We start from the raw sequence: 15,017 nt of genomic DNA on the forward strand, positions 1-15,017 counted from the left end.
GTTTGCGAGCTGAACTTTCTGGCATTTGATTTAACAGAGGTGAGACCATGAACTCCTGCTCCTTTGGTTATGCAGTGCCCCGAGAAGGTTTTCTGAGCTAGGCTGACTGTACTACTGTTTGACTGTCCAGCCCAGGGGGAACCACCTCCTGGTATATGCATCAGAAGAAACCCACCCTGGAAAACACACCAGCAGGATATTTTTCTGGTAGTGGAATGAATTAAAGCTGGTGCTGAACTTAGGAGCTCTTGCCTTAGAAGTTACACTCCTTCATTATATGATAAGGACAGCCATGATCAACAATTCAAACATTTCACCACTAAGTGGACATTATGAGGGGGTGTGAAGCTTTGCAAGTAATAAGTTTGGTGTCCTGTGGCAGACTCCAGGCTGCAGTTTCAATCTGAGTGACTGTCTTAGATTCTGAGTCTGACATTCTATTTCTGGCTAGACAGAAATATCTTAAGTGTGAGCATAAGGCATGGAAATACAGACTAGTCCTACAACACCTTCTGCCCCCAAGGCAAGGGGGCAACTTGGAGGGACAGAAAAATGCTTCTCCCCCAATGTGTTTCAGTCATGCACTGTTCTTCCCTTTTGTTATTAAAATTTATGAAGTCATGAGAGTGATTTAAATTTTTTTTTATTAACTGGGGAGAAAGAGGTAGTGGGAGCAGCATATTTATGAAGCAAAGCACTCTTTGGCATTAGAAAACAGGCAGACTGGGTTATACTTCTTATGCTTTAGGAGTGACTTTCACAAGCAGAGAGATACAAGAGAACTGACGCACTCCTCTCCCAGTGAAGGGCTGAACAGAAAGTGTGCTGCCATTTGCCCTCTTTTCAGCAGGATTCCCATGGCTGCAATACGCACTTCACAAACATGGCTCTCCACAGGGGAGCCAGGGAAATGAGAGAGAACAACAGCATTGCAAGGAGTTGCCAAAAGGCGGCAGCTGTATTTAGAAACAGTAAAGTAAGCCTTTTCTTCTGCTGTACAATCAGAAATACATAGATGATGTGGATTTCAAAGAACAAAATCCGGCTACTTTTGCACTGACTTATACTGCTCTTACAGCCAAAGACTGTCAAGTATGAATGTCAAAATGTCAACCACACTGCTTCTTTCCACCTAAATTGTAGCTCTTGTTTTCATAAGCAATATACAGCCGAGGGTTTGAAAGGCCTGTCATAGCAACTGAATGGAACATGAATCACTGTGCTGGGCACTGCTCTAAATGCTGCTTCTTCCTTCCTCCTCATTCTTGAAGGTCAGATAAACGGTACCAGGACCTGCATCTGAAGCTCTTCCCAGCATGATAAAAGACAGGAATCTTTCTGTGAAGGCTTTGCATAACTGTAGCATAAGCTGAAACCAGAAAACACACCTTAGAGCTAACCACAGATACGCATCTGCTTCTTATCAAATGTCTTCCTCTCCCCTGCACTCCCATCTTTTAACTTTTTTTTGGGTGTTTGAATCCATGTAAATTTTTTACCATCATGAGGTACGAAATACTGTTTACATAATCAGAGGCAAACACCATTCATAGGAAACTCTGAAAACCTCCACAATACTTTCCATTTACTAATTAGTGCCAAGTATTGTGTTATCCACTACATGGCCTATTCTTCAATAAGCAAATTCCATCTGTCAGTCTCTACATGGACATTTCTTCAGTGCATCTCTTTCAGGACAATGAAATTAAGGAAGGCTTTTGCCCTTCTTCAAAGCAGTCAGTTCTTTAAAGCTTGCAGAAGTATACATTTGCAGTGGCAACACTCTCAAAAAGAACAAGAGAATGCAAAATGACATCTGAAATGGTAAACTTAATTATATTTAAATAAATAACTTTATCTATTCTGCAGACAACACACAGCTGTGGTGTACACATTTCTCAGTTTCACACTTCTCAGAGACTCATATACAGGAAGCATCAGGCTGTAACATCACTCAAATGTAAAAATGCAGAAACCCTGGTGAGTTCATGAACTACCATGAACAGCAAGCTACAGATTTAAACAGGAGTACAGAGATTTTTGTCATGTGAGGTGGAAAGTAGCAAACATAACCTGCAGGAAAGACAGATACGACACTGAGCACTGTGTTCAGTCACAACACGTAAGAGAGATCTGATGGTTGAAAGTAGAGCACTTTACAGTTTCAGAGGAAAAAGGAAGACAAGGTGTGTTGACTGGAAGATGCTTCTAGAAAAACTGGCTTCAAAATACAAATTATTTTCCTAGCAGTGATAATAAATACTGGAATATTGTCTAGAGAAATCATGTGCTGTCACTTGGAAACATGTGAGAGTACAGGGGTCTTTCACTTAGCTTCTGTGAGACCCATTGTAGGTCACAACAGATGATTGCAGAGCTCCCCTCTGGCCTGATTCTTCATGAATCTGCACATTTTACAGCTTCATCCTGTGGGGCCAAGGCATTTTGGCTCCAAACCAGCAAGGCACTTATGCAGATGCTGAAAGGAAAGCTGGCTTTCCTCACTGGAGCAGGGCCAGCGCCATCAGCCTCTTGCAGGACAAGCCCAACCATCTTTAGCCATCTTGGTGTTTGACCACTTTGGGGTTTCTTTGCTGCAGTAGCAATCAGAAGCTCACAAGAGCAGGGGCTTGAAAACCATAAGCTTCCAAAGCAGCAGAATACTTTTAACTCTTGCTTATCTTGCATCAATTTTGCTGAGGTAAAGGGGGGGTGAATATGCTGGTGTAGAGTTTTTTTATTGCGGTTGCACTTGGCAATAATTTAATTGAGATCAGGAAAGACAAATCGAGGCAAGTTACTCCAGGAAGATGAGCAAATGAAAAACAATGCCTTTCTCCAAAGAGCAGCTTAATCTAATTATTCACTCGATAAAAAGGATTAAATCAATACCTCATGGCTACAAATACATGTATGCTGGAAGAACCTAACTTGAACCATTCTGAGTAGCAGTCTGGAAAAGATGTGAGGCATTAGGAAGGTTCAACATATATACACATACACAAACACACATACATATACAGAAATATGCCAAAGAGTCATTAACAAAAATTAACTGGAATACAGAAAAAGGGTTCTGTAAAAAGTCTTAATTTCAGAAAACAAGGTGGAAGATACAGTTTTTATGAATTAGAAGCCAATTTGGAAACAAACAATCCAAACTCCATCTGGCCTACTTGGATATTATTTAAATTATTGTATCATATTATTGAATTAAATTAATTAAAAAATTTTACTTTTCCTTAAAATCAGCATGATATCCTTTGAAGCTGTCATTTACTCTAAGGTGGTAACAGATAGTTAATTTCTGGTGGTCCAAACTTCTTGCCAAGAACTTCTTTCAAGTATCCATAACATTTTCCTACCTTTGTTCTTCCCCTAGTACCGTACATAATTCAAAAGAGTATTTTGATTGTTCAATTTTTTTTTTTTTTCTGGGTTGGGTTTTTTTCCCGTTTAAAATTTTTGCTTAAAGCAAGCTGATAACTGGTTTGTTATTAGGAGTTTGCTTTAGCTACAGCAATAAATGTTTTGCTTTTCATGAAATATAATGTGATGTAATATGTATTTTTAAGAAAGGACAAAATTATGGCCTAGGAAATTCCGAGCTAAGCACATTACCAAGATTTTTCAGTTGATTTAAGAAGATAGAAGTGAAAATAGATCTGATTTTATTTTAAAAAATGGAAAGAAATAAATATTGAATTCACCTTTTAATACTTAGAACCGCTTACGTGCGAAGCAACTCTGCTTTATCCATTTAAATGGAAGAAATAGAAGTAGGATGGAAATACATCCAACCTTTAACACCAAGTAAGACAGAAAGGCTTGAGAATGAGTGGGAAATTAACACATTTAGATTTTTTTCCATTTTTTTCCCCAATGTTAGAAAAAGTCTGGCTAGAAGCATTTCCAGTACTCATTCAGAACAGCTTACATTTATCTCCTTCATTCTTTCTGCAAAGGAACTGTTGCCAAAACACTGAATAATTTACAAACCTGTCAGATTTGGTCTCCTGAGGTGGTGACAGAGTTGTCCCATAACGAGTAGTGGGTGTTGTAGGGGCACTCACACCAGTGTAAGGTCGTGGAGAAGAGTAAGAGCTGCTGCCATAGCTATTGTATCTGAAGAAATGGGAAGAAGGAGAAAGGGAGAGACAGAAAAAATCTGTCAGCAAACAGGCATGCAACAGTAAATCCTCTTGTTTACGGGGTGGTAATGATCCCATACCCCAGAATTTTTCAAACATTCACCTTCTGAAAATGTTTCTCTATTTCCAAATATGCAACCAATCATCTACTCTTAATATCAACCATGGCATGAACATACATGATGAATCAGTGAGCTATTGGTAAGGAAAATAATAAGATATTTGAATGCTTCTCCCAAGTGACAACTCAGAACAGGAATACTTGAATTACTGGTCAGTTACTTGGAATTATTAGCTGTTTTGGGAGCTGATATCCAGCCATTAGAAAAGGGGTCAAATCAGCCCAAGACAGCAGTATCCATATCTACTAAAATTAAGGAAAACAGCAGCACTCCTGAGACATGATCTGAACGTGGACATCCATGACTTGCAAATGCTTGCATTTTAAATTGAAAAGCACCACATTCTTTTCAATTAAAGCCACCAGTATTTTCTTTCCCCTCTCCCAACATAAGTAATAGCTTATGTGCCATTTCGTACAATGCCTGTAAAAAATCATCACCATGGTTAAAAAGACATATCTCTGGAAGCATGGCTTTAGAAGTTTCTATCAGCCCTTCTCTCCATTAAAAACCCCATAAACTCACTTCACTTCAATGTGAGCTTGCTGATCAAAGAGAAATTGTTTCCAGGACTCCTGGAATGTCCACCTCCCCAGAGTCCCTTATATCAATGTTTTCATCCTGATTCCTGTACTGAATAGAAAAGGCAGTTCTGTTGCTTTGCTGTGCCTTTTAACCATTGTACTTAAATAGCATGTCAAAAAAAGATTCTTGATTTGGGAAAATATTAGTATTTCTCTCTTTAACACTGTTCACAGACAATGCCATTTCCCCACATGGAAAGCATATGGTGCTCTGACGATCAGTACTCTGCAAGGTCAACTCATCCAAATGACAAAATTAATTTTAGGTAATAGAGCAACATCATTTTCTTTATTATAATTCATAGGACAGAATATATCCTCCTTCACCATATCTTTTCTCTGCTGCTTCTTCCCTCACACACATCAACACTCAGTAATTTCACTCAGCAATTTTATTTGAAAAGCCTGGTTGGTTTCCTTCAGCTCCATTTAGCATACTCATCTAGCCATGCAAAATTTAATTCAAAGTTTCAAGTTTGTTTCTTAGGGTTCAAAAGCATTGCTGCCTGCCAAGGTCCACATTAAAATTAGAGTAGATTTCAGCTAGGTGTTTTACAATGGAAGGGATTGCACTTTAGAGAACATGTCCTCTTGAACAGCAATTTCAGGTTAATGCTTTAGAAAACGCCCCCCATCCCTCATTTGTTTTTGAGGCACTATACTGACTAGCAACAGGGAAATAATTTTGGAAAAAAAATTCTAACATGCATGTTTCTGAGCCACAAAAGGAATTTTGCAGGAAATAATTGTTGTCTGGGCTTTCTTGCCCTAGAATAAAACTAACTAGAAAGTGGAGACAGTGGCCCGCTGGAGGCTGTGTAACTGGACAGTGTGGAGCTTCCCTGGCAGCACAAACCCAGCTTGGCTCTTCTCTCCAACTGGCTCAGCCCAGGAATGTTCTGACCGTGCCTGTACTGAGTGAGCGATGAGAAAACTCCACTGTCCTGTTAAGAACTCAGAGCTCATTTGGTATGTTCCTGACACAGAGACCTCCATTTCCATTTCCACCAACTGCAAGGAGACGTTCTCATCACTACATTCTCATCATTACATGTGCTTTTCTTCTCCTCTGCCTCATGAAAAAGCTGACAGAAAGTAGAGCCCTTTTTCAGACCAAGGGTTTTTAATTAGTCCAAAGACAACTCTCATGAACATGGAGGGAATGCACCTATGGAGTCAGACCTACACAATTAACAAAATCAAATTCAGAGGGACAGGTCTGGACACAACATCCCACCAAATTTTGAGAAACGCTGAGTTGCTGGAAAAGGAACAAGGCAAGACCAGAACACCAGGGTAAGTCTGTGTGCTATATCCAAAGTTTATCTTTCTAACCTTCCTCTGGTACTGGTTATTGCTTCTATTTTCCCTTCTTGACTCATGTACCAGTGTAGATGCAATAGTCTTATCCATCAGCATTCACCCATAAGACATTTTCTTTCATGGACATATTACTGAATAAATTGTGCAGGCTCTGCTCTCCTTTTCCTCCAAAAAAACCCCAGAAGAATCCTCACCCCTGAACCTCTGTACTAAATGGAAGCAGAAAAGATGGTCAGAGGACAAAAAAAAACCCCAAACCAAAAACAAAACAAACAAACAAACAAAAAAAACCACAAAAAAAAAAAACACTGCAGAAATACTAAACATTGCAGGAACAGCAGGTATTTAGGAATCTACTCTCTAAAGTATAACAGCAGCAACAATGGAAGACCAGTAAATGAGTGTGAAAGGTCTAAGGGAAAAATGCACCTATCGAGGAAAATGTAAATTTAGAGGAATTCCAGTGTTCAGGTTGCAGGTAAAGGAAAAATACGTGAACTAAGTCACTTGCTAACAACTACTTGGATTTACAGGCTTTCCAGAAAAAATGAAAAAGGGACAAAACACACCCACCTATTAGGAGAGAAAGATCAAAAATTAAAAGGATCAAAGGAATCAAAACATTTGTTCACATGCAGAAACTCAGAAGGACTGCTGGAGAGAGGAAGAAATAAATATGCATGCAATATAAATGTACATTTTCAGCACCTAATTCAAATAACACTGACAACCATAAGAGACAGCAAAAAATGATCAACCTCTTTTCAAGCTGATTCTCTGTCATTATTTTTAGTGCTACTTACTGTCAATTTCTTTTACTTAAAAACAGATGAGACAAAACAATATTTTTTTATTTTAGAGGAGTGGGATGGGGAAATTAAAGTTAAAAAGCAAGATAAATGCATGAGGAACAATTAAATTCAACAGATGTCATGGAGATAAAACTGTCTATTCTGAATGCTATGTTATCTTTATAGATCTCTTATTACAAGCATGAGCTGAAATTGCATGAGATGGACATGCATTGTAAGCAAACAACAAATTTAGGATTTGGCAGCTCAGTCTTTGAAGCCAGGACTTCACCTCTGAATTTCAAGTACTGATTTGACCTCTCCTGATTTTATAGCAGAAGAGCTCCATTAATTTTCATGAAAACATGTCTGAAAATTACATTGTTGTAAATGAGAGCAAAATGGTGCTCCTTTCCTGATCTCCCAAACAATGGGTTATTTATCTACTGCTCTATAGAGGAGGCCAGGATATGTATTAACTACAGACCTGGAAGAAGAGTAATATCAAATCAAAGTACAGGCTTACAGGGCTAAAATTAGTACAGTATGTTTTGGAAATAATACAACACATAGACTAGCATTATTAGCACTGTAAAATTATTGAAAGGTTTTATTAATTTATCTAAAAATTTTTGTTAGCTATATGAAATCTACCTGTTTTCCCTCATCATTTCTGCTTCCTTTTCTTTCACAGATGCTGGAGAATCTTCAAAGTCATAGGAGAAGAGGTGAAAAGGAGTGTGTGGTACATAAGGTAATTTCTCCACTGTTGGAGATGCCTTTGGAGTAATGGATGCTGAGGAATTTTGGGGAGAGCTCAGCAATGCTGTTGCAGGTGAAGATGGTGATGAAAGGACAGAATTGTGATGAGAGACACATGAGTCAGGCACAGAAGAGGAGTTGCTAGAAAAGCTCTTTGCTCTAGAGATGGTGAGAAGCCTCTCAGCTGGAGAAATGGCACTGGAGACAGCTGAAGAGTCAGAACACTGTGAAAAGCTTTCCTTCACAGCCTTATGCACATCTGGAACCTCACTGCAGGAGGAAAAAATCATTAGAAAGGGAAGTGGAGAGAAAAATGGGGCAAAGGGAGATCACAGTGTCACTTGCAGGGGAAAAAAAATGGAGAAGAGTCAAACAAACAAAAACTTCCAAAATTTAGACAACCATCACATCTTTTTAACTAAGGAGAACTCACATCTTTGTATCCCAGTGGGATTCTTCTTAGGGTTGGAAATACTGAGGAAAAGAAGCAACTCATTCTAAAGGAAAAGAGGGGATTTAACCTATAGGCTTCAGAACTAATTCTTGTGAGCTTTTTCACACCTTTTCACACAAATTTCAAAACAATTTTCTTATATTTCAAGTTAGCTTGTAAACATTGTCAGAGCAGTAGAAAGCAGACTGAGCACACTGGAAAATACTCCATGGAGCACAGATGCTTCAAGATACAGTCTGCAGGACTGCTTCTCCAAGTCCAGATATCTGACTATCATACTCCCTGGGAAGCTGATCTTTCTACTAAAAATGTTCATCTAACAAATGAAATTTAAAAAATAGTCAGTTAGCACTGTTCTGTCAAAATTCAAGTTTAGAAAGATCTCAAAAGTAACACCTTACTGGATATTTTTCTAGGTATGAAGGCACTAATTTCTAATTTCTCTGAGTGTCAGCATTCCATGCTGGCTTGCAGAGACTTGCAGAGTTTGTATCAAAGAAAATATAAAACACATCTGCTTTTCTCTACTGAAGGCAGATGTTGGTGAGTGACAGAAGGCACAAAGCAGGTGAAAAGCCATGGGATCTGCACTCCAGGGTGTCTGTTTTCACTAGGAACTCCAGCATAAACATTGTGCATGGGCTTTGGCCTGGATCACTTGATATGGTTGGTTTTGTTCTCCCAAGACCACTTCTGCAATTCCCCAACCAGCAAGGAAGGCACAGTCCTTATCTGAGGACTATAGGCTTGGTATAGCATAGGCAACAAAACCACAACTTATGGTAGATATGTTGGGATCTTATGTAGTTAATCATCAGGTGTATACCAGGTAATTGTTTTCACAATGGAAAATCTGGAAACCTTCATCTATCGCACCTGCTGGGCTTGACAGGAGACACTGAAGTCAGCCAGTCCTACCTAACAGCATCTAACATGAATAGCCAGGCTACAGATAAATTTTTTATGCTACAGACAGTGAAAGAAGGTACTTAAGAAGGTCATGGGAGTATCACCCATTTATCTTAAAGAGATAATTATCTTAAAAAGACCAATGACATAAAAACATATTATGCTCTTCACATTTCTTAATGAGGCTCTTCCTCACTTTTTTAAGCACTATTTTAGTATACTCATGAGATTTACCAGTAATTTCAGTCTTAGCTTTGACTTTTAAGAATCAGATTTGAGGAAATTATCATTAATTTTGAAATTTCAGGCAGCCATTGGCAAGATTTGCAGACTGGAAGATAGTAATAATGAAAGTACAGTATTTTCTTTGGAACTCACAGATTAAACAGTTTCCTTTCCTCCTTCTGTGCTGTACAGCTTCTGCATGAATGTGGTTTATGTAAAAAAAAAAAAAAATCCAATCTCATTTGCTGAATTGCAAAGCCAAATAATTTAACCTAAATCAAATGGCTGTCCAGAACAAAGAATGTATTTGCTTGCTTTCAGTTTATTAGGATCAAGTTGCCAAATGCCAAACACATACATATATATATCTCAGAAATAAGTGGAAAATTTTTAAACAAGAGTATTGATAGGTGATGAAGAATATTGATTGGTGATTTGCTTATATATGTATATATAAGATGGGTAGGCATTTATAAAATTTTATATATACATATGTGTGTGTATATATATATATAGTATACACATGCATATCAGCTTTGCCTCAAAGTAGTGCTTTGCTATTAAAACATGAACAAATTTATATGGAATCTAAGGCAGCATTCAAAAAATGTCAAATTGCTGCATAGTAATACAACAGATATTCCTAAAAAGGTAGTAGTATGAAGATAGGAATGAAAACCTAAGAAACCAAGCAACATCCTCAACTAAGCACTGTAGTGTTTCATCACTGCCTTACCTAAGAAGTTAAACCAAGCCATGCTTAAAGTTATGCTTTTCACTATAGCTTTTAGGATTTGTGAGCATTACCTAAAGGTAAGTGCAGACAGTTCATAGTACACTGAACCTATATATATGAGTGTGTCAATTAGCACTAGTGAAAAGGTGGATGCCACTGCACACTGTGCTGGTGAGTTCACGCCAGAGCTTGAAGAAATGGTGGAGGGACAGTGCTAAATTCTGGTACCTGGCTTTGACCTGCCTATTGGCCTCTTCCTCCCCCTCATCCTCAGTATTGGGCTCTGTGACTGGCTGTTCTTCTTCCTCCTCTTCATACTCGTCCTCTCTGAGGTCAGACCAAGGAAAGAGTCATGCAGTAGGATGGAAAGAAAGAAGGTGGAAGAGAAAATAACATGAGTCCCCAGGAAAAGAAATGCAATGAAGTTAGAAATGGAAGGAAGAGAGGGATGAAGAGGGAGTTATGGGCCTCTTATGTTAGCTACTTAAAACTTCCTGCTAAGTATGTGTTTGCACAAGGGTAGCTACCGATATAAAACTGCTATCCTCTCCTCTATTTACATTTTTTACTATTATTTTAAGATTCAAAGCTGCCACTGATTTTTCATGAGCTTTACTTTCCATTTGCAGCTGCCCTACCTGCAGGGGCATTAATGAAAAGCATTTATGATAATAGCAATGTTCAATTCATTAGTCATTAAGTTGTGCCTTTTTGGCCTAAGGGACAGTACACATTGTGCTGGCATGGGACAGCTGGCACTGGACATCATGTTTCCTAAATTAGCCCAAATAAAACATTCCTGCTAAGTAACCAATAGCTCAAATGGAAAACAGAACAGGGTGAACCATTGAGTTTGAAATAACAGAGACCAAATCAGTTCAGGACTATTAGCAAATAGCAATATTTAAGTTATCAGATGCCAGTACATGAATTATTTCAGAAGAGTCATTACTATGGTCAAAGCAGGCTCCAGTTCAGCAGTAATTTTGGCAGAAGAGAAGTGTAAGTCATGCATAAAGCCTCCACAACCTACAAGCCACAAAAGTAAAATAGGAAATCTATATAAAACATAATGAAAAAGCTACAATCTGCCTCCCGTCTCTTGTATCTATGCTTTTCACCTTCCCAAACCAACAGACTCATGGAAGATACATTTGCAATTGATACAGTTCTCCACTTGATATAATGATGTACCATTGGGTTGTGTTCCATGCAAAAAAAAAAATATACAATCAGTAATGAAGTTTGTAAGACACTCATATTCTTGCATTTTCCTGAAAGCTTGTTCTTTCCTCTGATTCTGAATGGATGCTTTATGTTTTTTTTCCATTTAGAATTAGCTTTCATGTTATAAGAATACTGAATATTTACAGTGTGAGATCATGAACTTATTGAGGGCAATGCAAAGGGTCAATCCAAAATTTGTTGCATTTATATGGCGTTACTTACAAAATAATCAAGCAAATGGCAGCGCCTGGAACTTTTCCAATACTCTGGCAAACATTTTACAGAGTAAAAACTTTCAACCATTCCTAAGGTGGCTTAGTAAACATCTAAGTAGTCATCTCATCATCTCCATGTCCTGCTCACAAATATATACTTTTGTTACACAGACATCTCTCAATTTTCACACATTTACTCATTTACTGGAAAAAAATAAAAGAAATGGTTGAAACAGGGTGCATTCCTATAATCCCTTCTTACTAACTCAAGCTCCAGGACTCAGATTTAGGAAATAACTCATGAAGCTCTGTGGGATCATGGTTCTCTCCTTAGAGCACAATGCATCCTATAATGCTGGCAGCACACCTATTGCTTATATGAACAAGAGTGTCCCCATTTTTGCTGTTTAAAGCTCCCACCAGGATTCCACATCAGTGATGTCAAAATTTCTCCTCTCCTCAACTGCCTCAAAATGCCACAAATCATTAGTGAAATACTCATCTGATATGGTGGATCTCATAAATTTGAAAGAGTTCTTTGAGAATTTATTCCACCCTATGAAGGCATGGCTAAAACAACAGGAGTTTACACAGCACAGAGAAAGGATCTGAAAAAAAAAAAAAATTAAGAGATTCCAGAATGATCATTCTTCTGTCAGGCCAATGACACCTTCCTCAAGGGTGCTTGAGTTCTAGGTCAAAATCTTAGAAGAAACTTTGATTGGGAAGATCTTTTCTTTTGCTAATATTAAGTGTAGGAGGGCAGCAACTAAATGACAAGTGGTTGGAAAAGCCAGAGGAAGGATCTGGCTCTGTATGACTTGGCAGAAGAGATGACTGGTGCACACAGAGGCAGGCACACCCTCCAAATAGGAAAATCTACCATTGCCTTTACAGCAAAGTGCACTGCCTCTAAGTGGACTGTGCATGTTTACCAAGCATAAAACATTTCCTTTCAGTGAGACATGCACTAGAAAACTGGACACACCTACAGAGATGTTTTAATTAGTATTAAAAAAAGCTGCTATCAACTTGGACCTGAGATACTCATCAAGTTGTAAATTTTAATTTTTTTGTGTTATTATTACTTATTGGATCAATAGTGGGTCAATCCCTATCTATACATCAATGCAGTCCTTTTTATGGTATGGCTTTAATTTTTTTTTTTTTCTTAACCTATCTTATGTATCTTCCTCTATTGCATTCCTCATGGGAGCTTCCAAGATATTCTTACAAAGAGTAAGATTGAAAATTTCACACTTTTAGGGTTCTCCTTTTGAATCTGCTTGACTTAATGCTTCAAATCCTACCTTCACAGGAGAAATGTGTTCCCCTGCTCCAAACTTAAAATAGCAGGTTAGATTTTTATATGGTATTGCTGTCAAAGACTAATAAAATCTTTGACAGCAATGATGTGATGCTATGAACAGACACTACCTTGGCTACCTTGCCAAGCCATTTCATTTCATTGATAAATCTTTCCAAAACCTCTTCTTTTTTACATCCCATTTTAATTTTCATCCATACCAACCAAACTGTGAAAAGTTATTATCTCCCTCACAACTGATTATACGCCATTCAATGTCACAGCACACACAAGCCAGGTAGCTCAGCTCATATGTATGTATGTATGTCTATGTATATGCACATGTATTAAAGAGATTCACATCCACAGGTATGTGCCTGCATGTTTTTCCCAGAGATGTTTTCTTTGTCTAAGTTCATGCCTCAGTTGTTTTAAATATTCAAAACTAGGAACCAGAGATAAACATCAGGGAAAAAAATCTCAACGTGTTTCTTTTTATTACAGCAATAAAAGAGAAATTAACTTCTTTCATCTGGACCTTTAGTAATCTATGCCAAAACCTGAGTCTTACATCAAATGATGATGCTGAGTCTCCTCACTTTGCTGTTTCATACATATATACCACTCATCATATTTGACACAGACAGCAACTCTAAGCGATCCTAAATAAAATAAAAGAAACTCCATCCACCACTGTATCTTTGATCTATACCCATTAAGTATTTATACAATCAAATATTTTCTTATAGTGTTGTGGAAAGTCACCAGAACTTGAAATACCATGACAAAAACTAGAATTTTTCCATAGTAAATGCTAGAGAAAAAGAAAAGACTAGTTATGGTGTGGGATGTCTGAAAACATGGAAAATCACGATAATAAAAAAAAACAACGCTGCAGTCCTGGCTCTGCATGAAGCAATTTGAACAATCAGTTAATGGGGCCTAATAAGCAAACTAAGGTCTGTGCTGTTGGTTAGAAACTCGTCAGGAATCCAAAGCTGAGCCGAAAAAATGCTTAGCATCAGAGGCTCAGCTGTATTCATTGTTTTCTGGTAAAACCAAAATAGCATCACGATCTCTGCCTGCATCTTGGCAATCCTCAAACATCAGAAATATGCATTTTCTAACAAACAGGACCTTACGACTTCTCAGCACAGCTTTCCTTTATTTAGACAACTATTTCCCCATTTTTTTCTAGGACCATAAAGGGTGTTAAAGACCTTGAACCTAGGGTGCACAGTGCAATGGAGCTGGGTCGGGGTAGGCTAGAAATGTGTGGGAAACTTTGCAATTCCTTGTGCTACTCTTTCAAAGGAAGAGTCCTAACAGGCTTCCAGACAGGATCCTAAAAAAAGCCAAGTTCATGGATACATAATTCCCTGTTTGCTTGTCGGTTGTTTTTATTTTATCAATATAGCTCTCCTGAAGGCCAGCTTTCTTTAAATTGAAAAATCTGGAAGCCTCAGGTGCACCTGAACAGCTGGTCTTCCTCATATCTTTTTAGTCTCATGGTCTACTAAGAGAAAGCTTACTAAAGCCAGCTTTGGTCACTGATGTAGAATGCAGGCTCCATTCTGGTACGTTCTTAAGATGGCAATCAGTTCTTTCATTTCTTAGATGTCAAACACAGGAATACTGGAAAGAAAGTGCTAACCGTGGCCAGGTTATCTTGAGCTGATAGTGTTATAAGAACAGTCTTAGCAATTCTTTGGTGATTTTTTTATAAAATAAAACAAATTAAAGCTATGGAAATAAAAAGCAGAGTCTAGTAAAGAGAGGAAAATACCTAATCCTAGCTATTTACAACTTCATAAACCTCAGTCTTTGACCTGTAACTAATTCCATAGTACTGGAGCTGTTTACTCAAATGCTGGTAAGAGGTGTCAGTGTAAATCTCCCAGAAGCTCACTTGAATATGTTTGCTAAGGTCTGGCTGACACAGCTCTGATGGGACACCCAGGGCAAGACATGAGTATGGTCTTTGTGCAGTACTGAAGAAAGGGAAATGCACAGCAAAAGGTGAAACATTAATTTGAAAAAGTGGGAGGAGCACTGGTTTCTGATTTGGATGTACAGAACTCAGAGAAGCTAAGCCATGTGGAAAACAGCACTGATAACTTATGAACAGGCTGCCTTTCACTCTCTGAAACCTAGTCAGGATAAGACTGAAAGACAGAGAGACAGAAATTTGCCTTTTAATGCTTATTTAGTC

General features: G+C 38.1%; 1 protein-coding gene across 7 annotated transcripts in view; it reads right to left on the reverse strand.

Annotated features, from left to right (window-relative positions):
- FHOD3 (formin homology 2 domain containing 3) overlaps nucleotides 1-15,017 on the reverse strand; it is a 368,733-nt gene that overhangs the window by 89,165 nt on the left and 264,551 nt on the right. For 5 of the 7 annotated variants that reach the window (XM_077785050.1, XM_021543129.2, XM_077785054.1 and 2 more), the window contains exons 11-13: nucleotides 10,286-10,384; nucleotides 7,626-8,003; nucleotides 4,000-4,125 (exon numbers count right to left, since the gene is read on the reverse strand). In XM_077785050.1, coding sequence (XP_077641176.1) covers nucleotides 4,000-4,125; nucleotides 7,626-8,003; nucleotides 10,286-10,384 — 603 coding nt within the window. The remainder of the gene's footprint in view (nucleotides 1-3,999; nucleotides 4,126-7,625; nucleotides 8,004-10,285; nucleotides 10,385-15,017) is intronic. The other 2 variants (XM_021543138.2, XM_021543137.3) reach the window with 1 other exon arrangement.

This window comes from Lonchura striata, chromosome 1 (genome assembly GCF_046129695.1).
Source record: "Lonchura striata isolate bLonStr1 chromosome 1, bLonStr1.mat, whole genome shotgun sequence".
NCBI lineage: Eukaryota > Metazoa > Chordata > Aves > Passeriformes > Estrildidae > Lonchura > Lonchura striata.